Source organism: Dioscorea cayenensis, chromosome 3 (assembly GCF_009730915.1).
Source record: "Dioscorea cayenensis subsp. rotundata cultivar TDr96_F1 chromosome 3, TDr96_F1_v2_PseudoChromosome.rev07_lg8_w22 25.fasta, whole genome shotgun sequence".
Classification (NCBI taxonomy): domain Eukaryota; kingdom Viridiplantae; phylum Streptophyta; class Magnoliopsida; order Dioscoreales; family Dioscoreaceae; genus Dioscorea; species Dioscorea cayenensis.
This window is the reverse complement of record NC_052473.1, coordinates 898,853-918,016: the sequence shown is the minus strand read 5'-3', so window position 1 is coordinate 918,016 and position 19,164 is coordinate 898,853. Positions and strand designations below refer to the sequence as shown.

Below are 19,164 nucleotides of genomic sequence, written 5' to 3'. Positions count from 1 at the left end.
TAACAATTTTGACCACTTTGAGCAATGACTGTCAACCACCAACAACTAGCATCTTTAACATGTGTCTGGACAGAGAAGAAGGAGAAGAAAAGTTAGAAAAAGAAAGAATAACAAATTTAAAAAATTATGAGAAAAAATAAGCCAAAACAATACCCTTTCTTTGATTTGATTCTAATGCAAAAAGACAATTTTCCTTCTTGCTTGTCATCTCTAAGGAACACACATATATACCAAGACAATTCACAAATCAATCACCAATTGCAGCTTAGTTAAGGCTTTCAGACATCAAAATCAAATCATCAAATAGCTTTCACATTAACAGTCAAAAACTTTCATGATGATTTGGAATTTAAGCAGGAAGTGGTGGATGTAATACTTGCATTTCTTTCATATTGAAAGTACTGCTTAGTTCATCACCTATATGAACTCATGATCATTTTCTATGCAAGGCCTCCTGCTGATTCTGTATCATAATTTCAGACCATGCTAGACCAAATCATAATTTTGTATCAAATTGGCTACAAAATATTTCATACCATGCTAGACTCTCTCTATTTATGTCAAAGTTTAAAATATCATCAGAGAATGTTTATAGAGGTAGTCTCTATATTTGTCAATGGTTAACATGGATCACCCCTAAGAAACCAAAAGACAGAAAGGTCACATTATTGTCTCAAGGTTTTCAAGGTAATCAAAGCTAAAACATGATAGCATATCATGATACAACTAACAAAAGTTAACCATTTTGATAATCACGAGAGTCTATTGTATGTGGTTCATAGAATGTGACATTCCACCATAGATTTAGATGCCTAAGCAATCGGTTTGATGAGTACGTTATATTGTAATATAGACAGAAACTGTAAAAATATTTAAACTAATGAAACAAAGGCTAAAGTAAGAGGCGTAATAGTTCCTTTCTTTTGTTGTTACATTCCCTCATGTGAGGAATGAAACAAAACCACCTATTCAAGAGGGTTTCATATTCTTATGTTTCATGGGAATATAAAACCTTTGGGAATCACATTTGCCTGAGAATTTAATGAAAATTCATGAACCAAACATGGGCATCTTACATACCATCAAACTCATGGGAATCTAAAAAGAGACCAGGAACAAACAACCCTTGATAGTCATTCTTATATGACTCCGCAGCACTTGCTACTTTAGTTTGAGAATTTAGACCAGTCCACGAAACCTTTAAGATATCTAGGGTTCCAAATGCGGCATCTAGGTTCTCACATATGCTATAGCAATACAATAAACCAACATAAGACACAGAGGTAAAAATAGAAACACCTTGAAAGAAAAAAAAAAGCTCAAGATTTAGGCAGAAGCAGTGTTTTAACATGAATCCTCAAAATGATGACAAATCAGTTCTTTAATTGATCTCTTACTTGAGAATTGAGGTTCAGCGGATGCAAAGTACTCCTGAAATAAAGAAAGAACATATATCAATATATAGCAATAACAAAATTAGCCGCTAAAAGAAGGCCATTTAGATTAGTAACTTTCAATATATTCATCAAAATTGAAAATAACAAACATTGGCTAAAATTGACAATTGATTAAAACAAACATGAGCAAACATGAGCTAAAATTGACAATTGATTAAAACGTGACTACAAAACATTCAGCAAAATCACTCAAACTCGAGGCAAATACATTAAACTTAACTTTGATGTTTTTTGAGGAAGACACAAACTCCTTAGACAACTTCATGAAGAGCAATCCCCCTCTTCATATTCACACTCAGCAAGTTCATTGTGAATGAAGCTCACCAACAAGCACAACAGTATAAATTTCACATAAATGAAGCATTTTCATGAGAATAAAAAAAAATTCTCATAATCAATTACACAGATCCTAACATGTACATACACAGACCTCCAACACCAAATTCTCAATGCATCAATCACAAACACTGATCAAAATGAGTATCTCAAATACGGCAGCATCCTAAAGCTAGACTTCAGGAAGCATGGATCAAACACTCACTAAAACCAATCATTTCTATCTGCTACCTCCCTTGCTCTCCCATTTCTACCCTATAACCCGACGACTCCCCCAAACTCTGAACATCCAATTCCAACTCTCTACGTCGCACTAATACCGCCATCTTCTCATTCTCCAACCTCAACCTCTCATTCTCTAACCTCAAGCCCCTCCAGCTCCAAATCCTTCTTGCTCGAGAACCTCTTCCATTTAAACCTTTGGTTCTCCAACTCAAACCCTTTATTAAAAATCCCCAACCTCTCCTCCAAAAGACTCAATCTTCGCTTCTTAAACCACTCCATTTTCTCCCTGGTTGACGTTATCTCGTCTCTCAACACTCCTTCCATCTCCACCTTAAATTTCTCCAAACCATCTCTCTTGTCTTCCATCTCCTCACTCTCCTCCTCCTCCTCCTGCTCATCCTCCACCTCCTCCCTATGCCCCCCAGTCTCACAGCCATGCGCATTGCCATTGTTTGGTTCACTACCATGCGAATTGGGGACAATTTGCCCATTGTGATAAGCACACATCTCTCTATAGAACAAATGCTTAGAGCTCAAGATCTTCTTGACATCCTCCTTCGCCTTAGCAGAAACATGGCTCATGGATTCCAACAAGGTGGGATTTTCCACAACCCTGCACGTCGTCCCCCTCCCAAGAATCTCATTCAATCTCTTATACCTCTTATTCAGATCATTAAACTTGTCCTCGCATTGCTGGGGCGAGACATAGCACTCTTTATCCATCAAAAGCTTCGACACCGCTTTCCACTTTCCTTTCTTGAGAAGAGCTTTGCGCTCGGCCAGCGAACCACCAGCGGCGCCAGGCTCCGGGGTGGCGTCGTCGAGATAGGCGACGACGGCGATGAGAAGGCGTACCATGTCGTCGGTCCATTTCATTCGATGCCATGGCGAAGAGGACACACCCTTCTTTGGTTTGCAGCCATTGTTGGCGTTCTCCTCAGCAGGGCTGGGCTCGTCGTCATCCTCGCTGGGGCTGAAGGGGCGGCGGGGGTGGGCTGAGGGGTTGGGGAACGATCCGGCGGCGACCATGGCGGCGTTATCCATGGATTTTGGGGATGGATTGAAACCCTAGATGGATCAATCGATGAAGAAGCGGAGAAATTTCAGTACTAGTGAAGAGAGCTTGAGAAGTGGAGGAGTTTGGTAAATGAGGACTTTAAAAATAAAATAAAAAAACTTTTCACGAAAAACACCCTGATTAACATAAATATTTAAATACTATTTCCTTTCTCCTAATCAAATATAATTGATTATCATTTTTAGTAGTAATAATAACAATAATAAATGGTAATAATTAGAGAACAATTTTAAAAAATAATATAAAATTAATTTCTGTTTAAACATAAAAATTTAAGTTGAGTAAAATCAACAGAAATAGAAAAATTATTTATATCAATCTCTTTATGTTTCTCACTTTGATTAAAAATTTTTAAGTATTTATGTATTTTTTAAAAAAATTATTTTTTTTTCTTTTGTCAGAAAAGTAACTGACATTAACCGAAATTTTTATTAGTTTCTTTAACGAGAACACATAATATTAAACAAAAACTAAAATATTAAATATTAAAAATAAATACTAAATAAAAAATATAATTTATTAAGTGAAAATGTATATGGTTACACATAAACACGCAATTAAAATTTTAGATAAAATAAACTAATAAAGTTTTTTTTAAGGACTGAAAAAGAAATAAATAAAAACTGCAGTGCATAAAATATTAAAAATATTAGATAAATCGTAGACAATATTTTAAAAATTACGAAAACTAATAAATAATTTTCTCAAAGAAATATATGTGACTTCAACATTTTCTTTTAAAAATTTTGGTGCATTTTTCCCCTGTATTTGAGTGTGGATCCACAGCAGTAGATTTTTTAAAAGACTTTTCATGATTTAATAATTTTTGTTTATATCTTTATTTTTAATTGAATTGATTTATTCATTTAAAAAAGCAAAAGAAATATATTCGTAATTTAATAAATTGTCTAGCTATTTTCTTTGCATGCTTATAAAAATTTGGTTTAATTACTGCATAGGTACTCGTAATTATATACTTTTTATCCTTTTAGTCCTTATAATATTTTTAAGTACAATTAAATCTCCATATTTAATCGAGGTCATTCTAGTCTACAGTGTAGATAGGTAAGTGTAAATTGCAAATAGACTAGAATGACCCAACTCGACCAAATATGAGGACTTAATTATACTTAAAAATATTAAAAGACTAAAAAAAGCAGAAAGTACATAATTATAGGGATATGTACATGAATTAAACCTAAAAATTTCGCATGTTTCTAAATTACAAGAAATAAGAAATCTAAAAAAATAATTAATTTAAAACTTTCATGTAATATTAAATTTTACATGGGTATAGTCATAAATAAAAATAAAAATAAATAAATAAAGAAAAATCCATACGAGCTCTGAAGCTCTCGTCAATGGCGACCAAACCAGAGCAGGAGAAGCAAGAGCATCATCATTCATGGGAGCAAAAGCTCCAAGCCCTCACCCACATCCTCACCCATCCAACCTCTACACCATCCCTCCATTCCCAGCTCTTCATTGCCTCTCGCGTCCCCTGCTTTCTCTTCTGGGATTATCCTCCATTTCTTTGTTCTCCTAACCCTCCAATGCTCCACTGGGTTCTCTCCCTCTTCTTCTCCCGTGTATCCACCTTCGGCCTCCCCCGCTTTCTCCTGGCGTAGCTCTTGTCCCTTCCTTCAGCCTCCCCCTCCGTTTCTCTCCCCTGCTGTTGTCACCGCGCCGGTGCGGTGGGGATCCGAGGAGCGCCGGGATTGGGCTAGGCGAAGGCTCCGGAGAGGCCAGCTAGGGTTGCGTCTCCATCCCTTTGTTGTTATCTCGGTCCCTAATCTTGTTCTTCTGGCGCTGCTCCTCTACGACCCGCTTTGGCTTCGAAGCAGTGCGAGGTACTAATCTCTAAACTTGAAGATGATGAACAATTAAGAAGAAAGATCCTGTTTTTCTCTCTCTTTTTCCTTTGTTCAATTGTGTAGATTTTTTGGTGATGTTTCTTTGTAGATTGGGGCTCATTCTTAAGCATATACTAATCTATGTGCATTGAAAGATGCTAAACTCTGATTGGAAATGAAGAATAATTAAGAAAAAAAAAACTTTTTACTGATGATTATTTGTTGATTGGAGCTCAATCTGGAACATATAATCTATGTGCATTGATGTTTGGTTGAGTATTGCTTGTGATTTTGGTGACATTTTATGTAGATACGAGTATAGTTTGAGTTTTCTTTATTTGATTGCTTGTGAAAGTACTAAATTCTGATTGAAATGTGGAAGCAATAAGGGGACAAAATCTTCTCTTTTTTTTTTGTTGAATTTGTAAATTTTAGAGATGATTCTTTGTGGATTGGAGCTTATTGTTGAACGTATAAATTTAAAATGTAAGTGCATTGATGCTTGATTGAGTATTGCTTTGCTTTTTTGGAGACATTTATGTAGATACAAGTATAGTTTGAGTTTTCTTTATTTAATTGCTTGTGAAAGGTACTAACTTCTGATTGAAAATGTGGAAGCAATAAGGGGACAAAAATCCTTTTTCTTTTTTAATTTGTAAGTTTTAGAGATGATTCTTTGTGGATTGGAGCTCATTGTTGAATGCATAAATTTAAAATGTAAGTGCATTGATGATTGATTGAGTATTGCTTGGCTTTTTTGGAGACATTTAAGTAGATACAAGAATACTTTGAGTTTTCTGTACTTGATTGCTTGAAGATTTCTTTGAGTTATTACATCTGAGTACATATTGGAAACTTTTGCGAGATTAGTTTCTCTATATGAAACAATGAGAACAAAACAAATATGGTCATCAAATAAGAAATGCTAGTTGATAGATATCTCAAACATGAATGAGCATCATGCTTAAAGAATGTAAACTCAGAGGACTGTACAGTTATTTGACATATGGTCAAAAAAAAATTTTGAAGCTAAGTCTTTGTACTGATTTCCATTGAAACTAGCACAAGCCTCAGGATGATGAGATAGATACTCTTTGCATCTCAGTAGCTGAGACTCCCATGATGCCGTCAACCGTGTTGTCTTTACTTGGTATCAATCAATGATGAAAATCCTGAATTATTGACTTCTTAACTTTGAATCTCTTTTTATGAGCCCTCTGCTTTGATGAGGCAATTAAAAGGTAGTTTTCCTTTACATAAAAAATAGTTGAATTCAGAACCAAGAATATGAAAATGCAAATTTTTTACCAATGAAAGCTGGCCCTTCTTCAATGTGGAGCTCACTATGAAGCGAGTTCTTATTGTTCATCCTTTGTAAGTTATGATGCATATGTTTCTTTATTTTAATTATTGCTTTTTGTATTTCCTCTGGATTTCCAATATTGTTCTCATGTGTGCAACTGATGGAGTCCTCATTTGTTGATTTCCTTGCTTTGAAATAACTCAATCGTAGACCTTCTGCAGTAAAGAGCTTGCTAAAATATTGTTTCTCCCCCATTTCTTTCCATTTAAATTTATGTCAGTAATGTACTGGTGAGGCATTTGTCTGTCCATATTTTGTAGGAATCCTTGATGATCAAGTTGGTCTTCCTGCTTATGAGATTCAGTCTATTTGAGACTCCCAATCTGTTGATGGGGGTGTTCAGTGAGGTATGTAAATTTGAACAATTTTTCCAATTTCCAATTGTGTGAAGTTTCATGGACATATAGTTTGTAATTCTATAGGATTGATCTCAATCATGTTCCCCCACACTATCCAATAGAAAATAATAAAATATCCACTCACTCTATTTGGGGCTTAGATCAAACTTGTGCTACTTCATCTAGTTCTAAAACCATTTCATGTTTAGGTTTCTATCACCATCATCTTTTATTTCCCTGAACTCTGTGCTTACCTTTTAATGCAAATCAAATAATGCCTTATTTGATTACGTTTCATTGATTTCATGGTTCTTAAGAGAGTTTTAGTTGTCAAAGAAAGAGATTCTAGAAAAATAATCATTACAAATCTCCTGAAGGATTCCAAGTAAAAAAAAAAAACTAGTTAGTAATTATAGATTTTGTTTTTACAGGAAAAAAAAAAAACCTTACAGATGTTAACCAATGTGCTAGAACATTTTCATTACATGGAAAAGATTAAAAAGCCAACATTAACAAAAGAAATCTTTTCAATTCCTTCAAAAAACACCTCGAGAACAATTCACATATTAGAAAAAAAAAGTTGTCAAATGGAGAAAACCTTTTCTTTTAATCGAGCAACCTTATCTGTGAAATAATTGTATGTTTTCAAAGATAATTACTTCTAAGTAGTTCCACATGTTACATTTACTGTACCTTATTTCAAAATATTTGTTGCTGAATGAGATGACTGTGTTAAAATTTATGTTTAATCTTCTTCTTCACATGAAAGAACAGAGAAGTGTCTGTTCTTCCTGTCAACCTCTGAAATATTTATATCATACTCTGTTTACTTGCTAGCATTACTATACACTCATGAGCACACACCTGTATGTTCCTTCTGTCTCTCTGAAACTTTAATTTCATTGTCAGAAACATTAATTGATAATTTCAAAACCTCATTTTCATAACCAAACACTTGCATTTTTTTTTATCAATTTATGTAATGATTAATTTGGTTTCAGGCAAGATGATCCATACAAACACCAAAAGGAAAGAAAGACAGGGCAATGACTTCAATGATTCATTTGGCCACTCAATTCTACAAAAGATGAAACAAATGAGTTGTATTCTCTCTTCCTCCTCTCAAAGGTTATAAATTCATTTCTTTTTCGGTCCCATCTCTCTCTCTCTCTCTCTCTCTCTCTTTTTATCTTTGTTGAGTCATTGCCGAAAAAAGTGAGAACTAAATTAATCAAGTTCTAAGTAGGATTCGACGATGATTTTTTCATACTTCATTGATGTTCAAATATGTTTATGCATTATATATATTGGCGCTCTTTAACCCATCGGTTTTCTAAGGTGAGGTACTGGGGCCATGTAAAAAGATAGCTCTCTTCTCATCTAGTGTTTTTTCGCCTACATAAATATTCGAATTTAAAACCACTTGCTTAAGCGATCCAAGGCTCAATTCTTGGACTAATCTCTGTTTGTCTATTTTTATAGTTTATTGTCAAAGAGAACAAAATATAAAGTTTGGTTGCAGTTTAAATGGTGTTCAAAATAATTGAGGCAAGACTATTTGAATGCAATGAAGATTGGCATGCATGTTTGTTGTCCCTTTAACCTTTCATGTTGATTGCACAAACCAAGAGAATATTAGCAACTATTTGCATCAAGTGATCACAATAGTGAATTTTGGGACCACTTTCTTGTATTGTAAAGCACTAAAACATAAATGTTATCTTTTTCTTTTCCTTCCATTGTCTTTATTTCTTTTTTTAAAAAAAAAAAAATTCTAATTGATCTCATGCTCTTGATTAACAAGAGTGATTTGTATTCATAAATACATTCTTTTATTCCAATCAAACTTTCTTAATCAATGACTAATGCAAAAGTTAAATTAAAAGCGGAAGGATTATACTCTTTTGTGGTGTGTTACATGTGTTGTCGGTACAATCTGATTTTTGACTCGACCACTAAAAATTTAGTATAATTTTAAAAATTACTTTTTAATAGTTCATTAAACAAATATCTGATAGATTGTATGGGATTTTATTAATTTTCAATGAATTAAATATGTTTTCTTTTTATGGTTTTTTCAATAAACAAATAAAACTAAAAAAGAAGTAATAAAGAAAAATTAACTTCCATCTTTATCTATTCCCTAAAAATAATTTAACATGGCTCACTCATCAATGCAAATGTTGGGAATTAAGAGAAACTATTTCACATCCCAAAAATACAACTCTCTTACTCTTTCTCTCAAAATCTAATTGTGTTTATTAGCAGACAGCATCAAACCCTAGTGCATGCACATTGTCTTTGTTTTTTCTTTGTCTTTTTTCCCTCCCACTTTTCTCTTCTTTTTCTTTTCAAAGTTTAAATATAACTCAATCATGTTCATGTTTCTCCTCTTGTCCTAATCCTACTGAGTAAAACTCAAACTTATATATAATTTTCAAGCTAAAAAGCCATTGACATGCTTCATAATTTTTATTTGACTATTTGTTTTCTATACTAGTAATTGAAACACTTAAAACACTCTTTTCAACAAGAAGTCGATTCTTCTTTCTATTCTCACGCATCTCGCCTCTCAATTTCTCTCTTTTTTCTTTGTTTTTTTCATTGAAGAATAATACACAAATAACAAAACAATTTATAAAAAAAAATTCACTGTAAAAAAAAATTACTATGATAAAATCCGGTTACTCATATAACACTTCATCAACGAGAAAGATCTTGTACTTATATGTATGATTTGAACTTGAATATGTGAAATATTAAAATAACAGCAAACTTATCCTTTTTATATATAATGATAAAACACAACCTTAGTGAATTTTTTTTTTGACAAAGTATATAAACCACAATTATTAAAAAAGTAAACAGTTATTAGATCAAAAAGTCTATAAAACAACACTAACAACGACACATAGACATCCAAAGATATTATAGCGCCAACAGCGACGCAGCCACTAGGGGGCTAAACAACGCCAAGAGTTATAGACCTCAGTGATGTTATATCATCAATGGTAAAATCAAGCTCCAAATCAACAATGTAATAATTTTCTTATTCTTTACATTTACCCACTCAAACCTTCCTTCTCTTACCACCTTTTCAAAAGATTTTTTCCACACTTTACTCTTCTTGATTTGTTCTAGTCTATTTTTCCCCCACTTTTCACTCTTTCACACTCCTCTTCACTCTCTCTCTCTCTCTCTCTCTTTTCTATAACAAGTTGTTCACCATTCACATTCCATCTTCTTCCTCACTTTCATCACCTTTTCTTTTCTCTCCACCACCTTCATCACCAACACTCTCTAGCTCCAACCATGGCAGAACCCTTCACAAACTTCCACAACAAACACTTCAACTACCACTCCTCTTCTTCCTCCTTCTTCTCCACCATCACCCCTTCACCACCTTCTCCTCCTCTTAGAGAAGCTCTTCCTCTCCTCACCCTAAGCCCTTCAAACTTTAATAAAGACACTTCCTTTAATGAAGCTCACAAGAACAAAGTCCTCTTCTCTAAACTTGAAGTATGATGATGATGATGATGATGATGATCATGGAGTTAGTGATGGTGTTACTGTTGCTCTTCACATAGGTCTTCCAACTCCTTCTGCTTCTGATCTCATCTCTAGGATCTCTTCTTCTTCTATTCAAGAACATCATCATGCTGATGATTCTAAACAAGTTGATGATCAGGAGGAGAATGATGATCATGAAGCTGTTGATCATGTTGTTCCTTTAGGTTACCCTTCTTCTTCTTCTCCCATTGGTAAGCTCACCAAGGGCCAGTATTGGATCCCTACTCCTTCTCAGATCCTCATTGGTCCTACTCAATTCTCTTGCCCAGTTTGCTTCAAAACCTTCAACAGATACAACAACATGCAGGTTCATTTCTTTAATTCCCTAACTTTTGTTCTTGTTTTCATGTTATATAAACAGATCACTAGCTAGCTCTTTGTTCTTCTCCTTTTATCTTTTGTTTTATATATATGATGCAAATCTCTAAAGAAAACTTCATTAATTTCATATTCCTAACCTTCATGAAAATTAGATCATTTTGTATGGTTTTATGATGCATATGAGTGTTTATGTTTTGTCTCTTCATTCATTCATTGAACTTTTGTTTAATCTCTATAAAAGACATGAAGAAGAATTCTCTTGTCTTTTCTTTTCTTTTCTTTTTTTTTCTCTTTCAGTACTAAACATCATTATTAATTCAATAGATTCTTTTAATTATAACTAGTTGAAAATTTTTTGCAATCCTAACACTTTGTTTTTCACTGATGAATTGATCACATCTACAAATAGATGCACATGTGGGGGCATGGATCACAATATCGGAAAGGACCGGAATCTCTTCGAGGAATTCAGCCGACGGCAATGCTCCGATTACCATGTTATTGTTGTGCACCAGAATGCAGGAACAACATAGACCATCCAAGATCAAAACCATTAAAGGATTTCAGAACTTTACAAACACATTACAAAAGAAAACATGGGATAAAACCATTCATGTGTAGGAAGTGTGGCAAGGCTTTTGCTGTGAGAGGAGATTGGAGGACTCATGAGAAGAATTGTGGCAAGCTTTGGTACTGTATTTGTGGTTCAGATTTTAAGCACAAGAGGTCTCTTAAGGACCATGTTAAGGCTTTCGGTCACGGTCATGCGGCTTATGGTATCGATGTTTTCGATGAAGACGATGATCCTTCGTCGGAGATTGAACAAGGTTGCAATGCTTCTCACTGATCATGCTATAAGCTCCTTTTTATTTTTATTTTACATGCTTAATTATATATATGTTGGAGTTTTAGACATGGATAGAATGATGAACATGAGGACTTATATAATTAAAGTAGCTTCAAGTGTTGTGTCTTAGTTGATGATAATGAATTAGGGTTTGTTTTTAGGTTCTTGTTTGCTTAAAATTAACTCATGTTTTGAATCACATTTGAAAGTGTGATCATATGGTAAGGTTGTTGGTTAGGGTTTTGTCTTTTCCCTGATGTAATTTATAATGCTTTTGAGGGTTAATCTTTCTTTTTATTTTCTTGAATTAGGGTTAGGGTTTACTCTTGTTTGTTCAAAAATATTTTTAGTATTTATCTTTATTATAACTTTATCAACCTTGTGTTTTTGTTCTAAAAAGTAGATAAATTAATCATGATTTCATTTTTAATTAAAAGAAATATATACATACATGCATATATATATATATATATATATATACACACAATAATCATCAATGAAAAAGAAGAGAGACATGTATGATTAATGAGTTAATCATACCTATCAACTTTCCAAATGTTTAGTCACATTAAAGCAAGCAAGATGATTAACATATAATTAAATACATATATAAGTCTCTATAATATAAAACTATGACTTAAATTTAAACTTCCTAGACCTATCAGTTTCTTAGAAATTACAAATTCTAAACTAGTTTAGGACTAGATATTGGGAGCCCAGACAGATCTATTTTAAAATTTAATTGTTTTTCTCCACTTTTTCTTCTACCACACTATTGTGTTGATTTTCTTGTTAATTTTGAAGGGCAATGTGAGTTTCATAAAATCTGTCCATTAATCTTATCATTTTTATTTTCTTTTGTTTGAAAAAACATTTATTGAGCCGAAAATAGAATAGCATAGTCCAAAACAAACGAGAGTATATTACTTGCACCTAAACTAAATGATAAACTACACGAGAAAATAAACTAAACAACTACAAATTTACTCATAGTAGACAAAACAAAAACACTAAATATTCATATGATGCAAAATTAAGTTAGTTATATTATAAACCTTGTATTTTTAAGGAAAAATAAAAGCAATTATACTACTAGTTAATAATATCACATATATATATACCAAAATTTGGAAAGCTATGTTTATATACATCAAATCATCAAAATAATATTTTTTTTATTTATGTTTTTATATTATATATATAAGAGAGGGAGAAAAGCATAAATATTCCTGAATGTGGTGCAACATGCAAAATAGGGTATATAAACTTTTTGAAGCCCTGTCCTGCATTGCAAGCACATAAACTTTTCATGGTGCTTTGTGCCTTAGAATGCATTTTGTCATCACCCTCCTCCATCTACTCACATGATCACATGTGTGCTTCTTGATGGATTTTTACCTTTCAAATGATTAGTGTACCACTTTTATAAAGTTACAGAGAAAAGCATATATCTAGTTACTTGATTAATTACTTGATATTGTTGTTAATGTAAAATATTAACATTGAATAATAATAATAATATACATTAAAAGATGATGTTTATATTAAGAATGAGCAAACTTGTATATAATATTAATTGAGAGAATGAAGGGAGTGAGATGAGTCAACAAAAGATGGCTTTTGAGTGGTCATATCAACTACAATGCATCCTCATTAGTGTGTTATGTAGCAACTGTTGGAGGATGATGACTTCAAAGATGGGTATATACTGCTGCTACAAGGAACCCTAACCTAACCCTAACCCTAATTCTAACTTTGTTCTGTCTGATTTGAAACCATGCTAGAAAACAAAACGTTGAAAAAGAATAACAATTTGTAATTTTTTTATAAAGATATAAATTTTTTTTTTGTAAAAATATATAAATAAATTTACGTGGATGATAACACATGTATGTTAAAAAGATTAATTCAATGTCTATACACATCCCTGATGTCGTTTGTCTGTATTATATATATATATATTATGAGTGTGTGTTAGCAATTACACAAGAGTATGAAAGCAATCTTCACAAATAAATACAAAGGACATCAAGGATATATTTATGAAGTTTGATAATGCTCTACTCTTCAAGCATGGTTGAGAAAGCAATTCATCATCAATCTCCAATATATAGATCATATATATATATATATATATATAAAACAAAAAGTACTGAGAGTATGAAAGCAATCTTCTCAAATAAATACAAGGGACATCAAGGATATATTTATGAAGTTTGATAATGCTCTACTCTTCAAGCATGCTTGAGAAAGCAATTCATCATCAATCTCTAATATATAGATCATATATATATATATATATATATATATATATATATATATAAACAAAAAGTACTGAGAGTATGAAAGCAATCTTCTCAAATAAATACAGGGACATCAAGGATATGTTATGAAGTTTGATAATGCTCACTCTTCAAGCATGCTTGAGAAAGCAATTCATCATCAACTCTAATCATAGATCATATATATATAAAAGGAAAAACTTTTTGGGAAGAGGAGCGACGACCCCAGGGGCGTGCACAGCCTGGGACAAAGTGTGACGAGCAGCTCACGTGGGTGCAACCACTGCATGACCACTATTTATAACTCCTAGAAATGTGCCATCAGTCGAGAATCGAACTCTCACCACTCAGTGAGAACTCTATCGGCGACCCGTGTACTAATAGACCCGCAGATCGTTGGCGAAAACTTTTAACCCTTATAGTAAAAGTGTCTTTTAAACAAACAGTTTACAAGGTATAAAGTGTATATAATTGCCTGCTATTACAATCTAATAGCTATAAATCAGATTTTTAAAAAATTATACTTTTAAATCTGATGGTAAAACTATGAATTTTCATACAAATTAATCATTTCGAAGATAGAAAGCATAGAGAACTACTTGTTGTTATATCTTATAAACCCTCATTAATGATAAATCAATTTTTGAAAAAAATTATACTTTTAACTCTAATAGTAAACTATAGATTTCCATACAAACAGTTTCGAAAATATGTAAGTGTATAGGGCTACTTATTACTCACTATTACCATTTAAACTCTCATAAGCTATAAATTAGTTTTTACGTATTCCATCAACTTAATTCTTGCTTTGAGTCTTTTTGACTCAATCAACCAAAAACTACTTTTTTTTATCATACTAAAAATCTTATAAATAAAATACAATTTCATTTTTATTTATTATCCTCTTTTATCTATCAACACAATTGTATACACATAATATATATATATTATGTCATGGAAGTAATTTACTATATATCTAAACACTTCAAAAAGGAAAAAAAAAAACCAAGTAAACGTTATATATATTTCTTAAACTGAGATAAAATAGGGGAGAACATGGACTCTTGGAATAATAATTCATGTTGTTGTCTTCGATCAATGAGACAATTAGCCATGGTTCAAATCCACATAAGAGTTCTTAATTTAAATTAACATTTGCATGATAGATTTTTGTTTAACTTTTAGTTATACTATCGTGCTAACTACACAACCGCGTTCTACAGTGTTGTACAGTGATAATGAACAGTAAAAATGTGTACAGTGTTTATATAATCAATCAACCATCGGATGATGATCCAACGGCTTAGATTTAAAAACATCCCTAGATTTGAAATCTAGGGACGTCCCTAGATGATGTTTTCCCATATATATATATTGTTATCATAATCACAATGACAAACCCTGATTAAAAAATCAATTGGAAGCTTTGAAAAATATTTTTTTTATTATTATAGAGAAAAAAATAGATTTTAAATTTTTTTGACACAGAAAAAAAACAAGGAAAACTTTAAGCTCTTTTTTCTATTTTTAGAGTGTGTAATAGTGTTGCATTTAAAGAAGCTTTCAAAATTTTAATTATAACAATTTGATATTTTTAAAGTTTTCTTTGTATTTTTTAAGCTCTTTAATTTGATTAATATAAAATACCAAATGCTTCTCATGGTGAACTCTTTACTGTTAAACTTTACACTTCTTGGTTTTAAAAACAAAAAGAAAAAAAACATTAGCAATGTTTAAAATATTTGATAGATATATAGGTTAAATTAATTGTTAACTTTAATAAACAATATATATATATATTAAAAGAATGCAAAGAGGGAGGTTGTGGAAGTTAATATTTTTTAAAATAAAAAATAGAAAAAAGGGGAGATATATTAATATATAAATATGTGTGTGTGTGTGTGTGTGTGTGTGTGTGTGGTTTTTCTCAATTTTTAATTATAGAAAAGGGTTTATCCAGGGAGATACCAGGCCCTTTTTGTTTTTATATTTCTTAATAAAAATAAACAAATTATTAAAATATGTACACTAAAAACCAAAGACAAAGGAAATATAAAATATCAGAAAAGATATAAAATAGCATAGTGAGAAAACCAGAATTATATTTTATAAATTTTTTTATTTGATACTGCTTATGGAATTTGGCTCCTTGTAACTATTTTTTTTAATGTTGGCACAGTTCATTTATTTATTTATTTATTTTATTAAAATAAAAAATAAATTGAAGCATGAAACAATGAAATTTACAAGGAGATTTTAAAAAAAAAGATAAATCATTTTAATTAAATGAAGAAAGAGCACAACAGGTCACACTACAACGATAGTCCATTATATGTGAGTACAACATTCTAAAGCAAAAAATTCAAAACAAAGCGAAGTGTTAGATACAACAATCATTAATAGAGTCAAGACTATTTTTTATATTGAGACTAATATTAATAAATATATATAATATTCATTTGTCTCCTTTGAACATATATCATTTGAGCATCTTCAAATCCCAATAATTAATTAATGAGCATACATTGTGTGCTAATTAATATATTAATCTCTTCATATAAACTGTTTACACTCCAATACAAAGGAGACAACCATGTCCCCCCTTCTCCATAATATTAATTTACTCCTATATATATATATAGCAATATATTCACCATATATTATTATATGTTCACTATCTTTTATATATTATATAAATATAATAATATAATCTAATAATAGACCAATACTTAAATGTTTTCATCATTTCTAAATTATTTTCATATTATCTTTATATGTATAGCCCTATATAGGTAGATGAGAAGATAAATATTTTTTTAAAATATATTATAAAAAAGTTTTAGCAATTCTTCAGATAATGAGGTGATGCATTTTTCCTTGCATTTGTTCATCTCTTTATTATTTTTCTTAATTTTAATTTGTTTTAATTCCTGTTTGATTATAATAATTTGAAAAAAAAAAAACAATAACACACATATTTCACTTGTTACATTATGCTTAAAATTGAGTATTGACAATGGTGTATATTTTTTATTTTTATCATAATAAAAATTAAATAATATGTTTAAATAAATACTAAATTCTGAAGGAATGCTAAATTATAAAATCATATAAATTGCTCTAAACACAATAGCAAAAATTTTATAAAAATATATTATCCAATTTTTTTATTTTTTATTTTTTAAAGAAATGGTTCTGCCAGCAGTCGCTTTTAACTCATTATTTATAAATACGACGAATATAAAAAAAATGGAGTAAATTAATTATTATTCGAATATATAATTTTTAGAGTCAAGTTCAACCTAAAAATAAATAAAAATTTCAACAAAGTGGGAGAATATAAATTAGTGGAGGGGAGACTTAATAGAGAAGAAAGGAAGAACAAAATGATCAATGAGGAAAAGCAATGTTTAGGATGGAACAAAGATAGGAATGAGGAAAAATATAAAGAAAGACATATATTTATATATATATATATATATATATATATTTTTATTTTTATTTTTAAAAATATTTATAGGCCCATAGAAAAAGGCATTCTTTGACGTTAATGCCCATGACTCTTATCCATCAAATCATGGAGGGTCATTTCTCTTGGGACATGACCTCAAGATCAATGGCCTCTCATGAGCCTTATCAATCTATTTGTCCTTATAATCTAGAGTATAATCTAGACTAAATTACTTATTATTATGTTTATATATTTATTGTGATTGGTTAAATTCATGTTTTTTTTTCTTATTGTTTTGTAGTCTATCTATGTTTTTCAATTTGTTGAGTTGATTTATTTTTTTTCTTGAAATCTCACTAATTCTTTTGTTTTAGGGTCGGTTAATGAATATATATATTTTTAATAAATTGATTTAAATTAAAAATATTTTAAAGATAGAGAAAATTGCTTGCATTCCACTATATTGTAAAAAATCATATTTATTAATGTATCCGTAAAATGTTTTTTTTTCTCATATATTTTTATGGGTAAGCCCCAATTACAAATTTGAAAAATATATATAATAATTTTTTGTTTTCTATAATGAATAAAGAGATAAAAGGCAAAAAATAGTTTTTATAAAATTTTTTAATTAATTTTTAGTATAAAAAGTATATAAGCAAATAAGAATAATTTATAGAGGCATATAAACAAAAATTATTTTTATAAAGGTATATATATATATATATATATATATATGAAAAAACTATTTTATTTTAGTTTAACTCACAAGATTAATTAAAAAAAATAACAATCATTAATCTTTTCTATTGTCAACTTAAAACTAATTATTAGAAAAGACAGATTCATGAAATAAATAAACTTTGCCGGCATTCAACTAAAAAACAAAGATACATGCAAGAGTCCCATTTATTTTATTTATTTATTCATTTGATTTATTTGATTTTTTTGTTGAAAAGGGGACCAAGGCCAATTATGGAGCTAGCTCCCCTTCCCAATAAAGTTTGATTTCTTCTTTATTTGATGAATGATCTTTCATTCATCTTTCACTTTATTATAGTCCTTCTTTTTCTTTTCTTTTTTCTTTTTTTTTGCCAAAATAAATAAATAAATAAAAATAATAATAATTAATTACAAAGATCATATTGCATGTTTCCTCTGAGCTCCCCCCATTACTTCATTGGACTTTGTAAGAATCCTATTTCCCATTTATGGCATTATAAGGACTATCATAACCTTTTTATATGCTTCAACTCTATTTGAATGCAAACATGGTGTGCTTAAGTTGTTTGTATAAAATGTAAATTTAAAACTTTGATAAAAAGAAAATGTAAATTTAAAAGACTTTATGAAAAGAAGATGAGAGTTACAATTGAAAGAGAAAGATGCATGCATTTTTCGCACGTGTGATGTGTAGGTATTTGTGTGTAAAATATAAATATATAAGACTTTATGTAATGGACAAGTGAGTTAAAATTAAAGAGAAAAAGATGTATGCATGCATGAAGTTCAACTCTCTTTGTCACACGTCTTTAGAGATGGTGTAATAATAATAATAATTATTATAATAATAATAATAATAATGGTTTTAAGGTAAATGAGAGTGTATTTTAGAAATCATATGTCTATTTTCAATTAAAAAGCATATGATTTTTATGTATTATTTTTGTATACTTAGTCACCGTAGTAATATTTATATTGCAGAGATGAAATTTAATTTTATAGTTTATTACAATTCAGCAAAAATTATTATCAATGTTGTTAATTATTATTTTGTAAAAACAATTTATAATATTTGTATGGAGTGTAGCTTGTCTCAAATTCAGGTTGGTTCTCCATATAAAATTACTATAAATCTAAATTTGATGGTTTAAGTGCATCTCAAAATTAATTATCCCTATATATATATTATTTTGCTTGTATGTATATCTTCAGAAAATTATTATACTTGATTTATGTATGTCCCTTTTTAATTATAAAATCAAATTATATGTCCCTTTTACCTCTTCATGGACATTGAGAGGGAAGTTAAAAATAAAAATC

At 30.4% G+C, this 19,164-nt stretch overlaps 2 protein-coding genes and 1 pseudogene across 2 annotated transcripts; 2 read left to right on the top strand and 1 right to left on the bottom strand.

Annotated features, from left to right (window-relative positions):
• Positions 1 to 1,771: 1,771 nt before the first annotated feature.
• Positions 1,772 to 3,137, bottom strand: LOC120282645 (annotated as a pseudogene).
• Positions 3,138 to 4,447: 1,310 nt separating this feature from the next.
• Positions 4,448 to 7,973, top strand: LOC120284164. Its single transcript, XM_039290959.1, is given in 4 exon segments — positions 4,448 to 4,703; positions 4,705 to 4,946; positions 6,573 to 6,659; positions 7,652 to 7,973. Coding segments are annotated over 3 exon segments (498 nt in total). The 5' UTR covers positions 4,448 to 4,457; the 3' UTR covers positions 6,583 to 6,659; positions 7,652 to 7,973.
• A 1,888-nt stretch (positions 7,974 to 9,861) lies between these two features.
• Positions 9,862 to 11,631, top strand: LOC120284068 (zinc finger protein WIP2-like). Its single transcript, XM_039290889.1, has 2 exons — positions 9,862 to 10,527; positions 10,951 to 11,631. The coding sequence occupies exons 1-2, from the start codon at positions 10,129 to 10,131 to the stop codon at positions 11,386 to 11,388; spliced, it is 837 nt and encodes a 278-aa protein (XP_039146823.1). The 5' UTR covers positions 9,862 to 10,128; the 3' UTR covers positions 11,389 to 11,631.
• The last annotated feature ends 7,533 nt before the right edge of the window (positions 11,632 to 19,164 follow it).

Bases quoted from the DNA above. Each gene is read 5' to 3' on its own strand.
- LOC120284068 (XM_039290889.1), top strand. From the start codon at position 10,129: ATGAAGCTCACAAGAACAAAGTCCTCTTCTCTAAACTTGAAGTATGAT. The intron at 10,528-10,950 runs GTTCATTTCTTT...ATCTACAAATAG, and splicing joins ACAGATACAACAACATGCAG to ATGCACATGTGGGGGCATGG.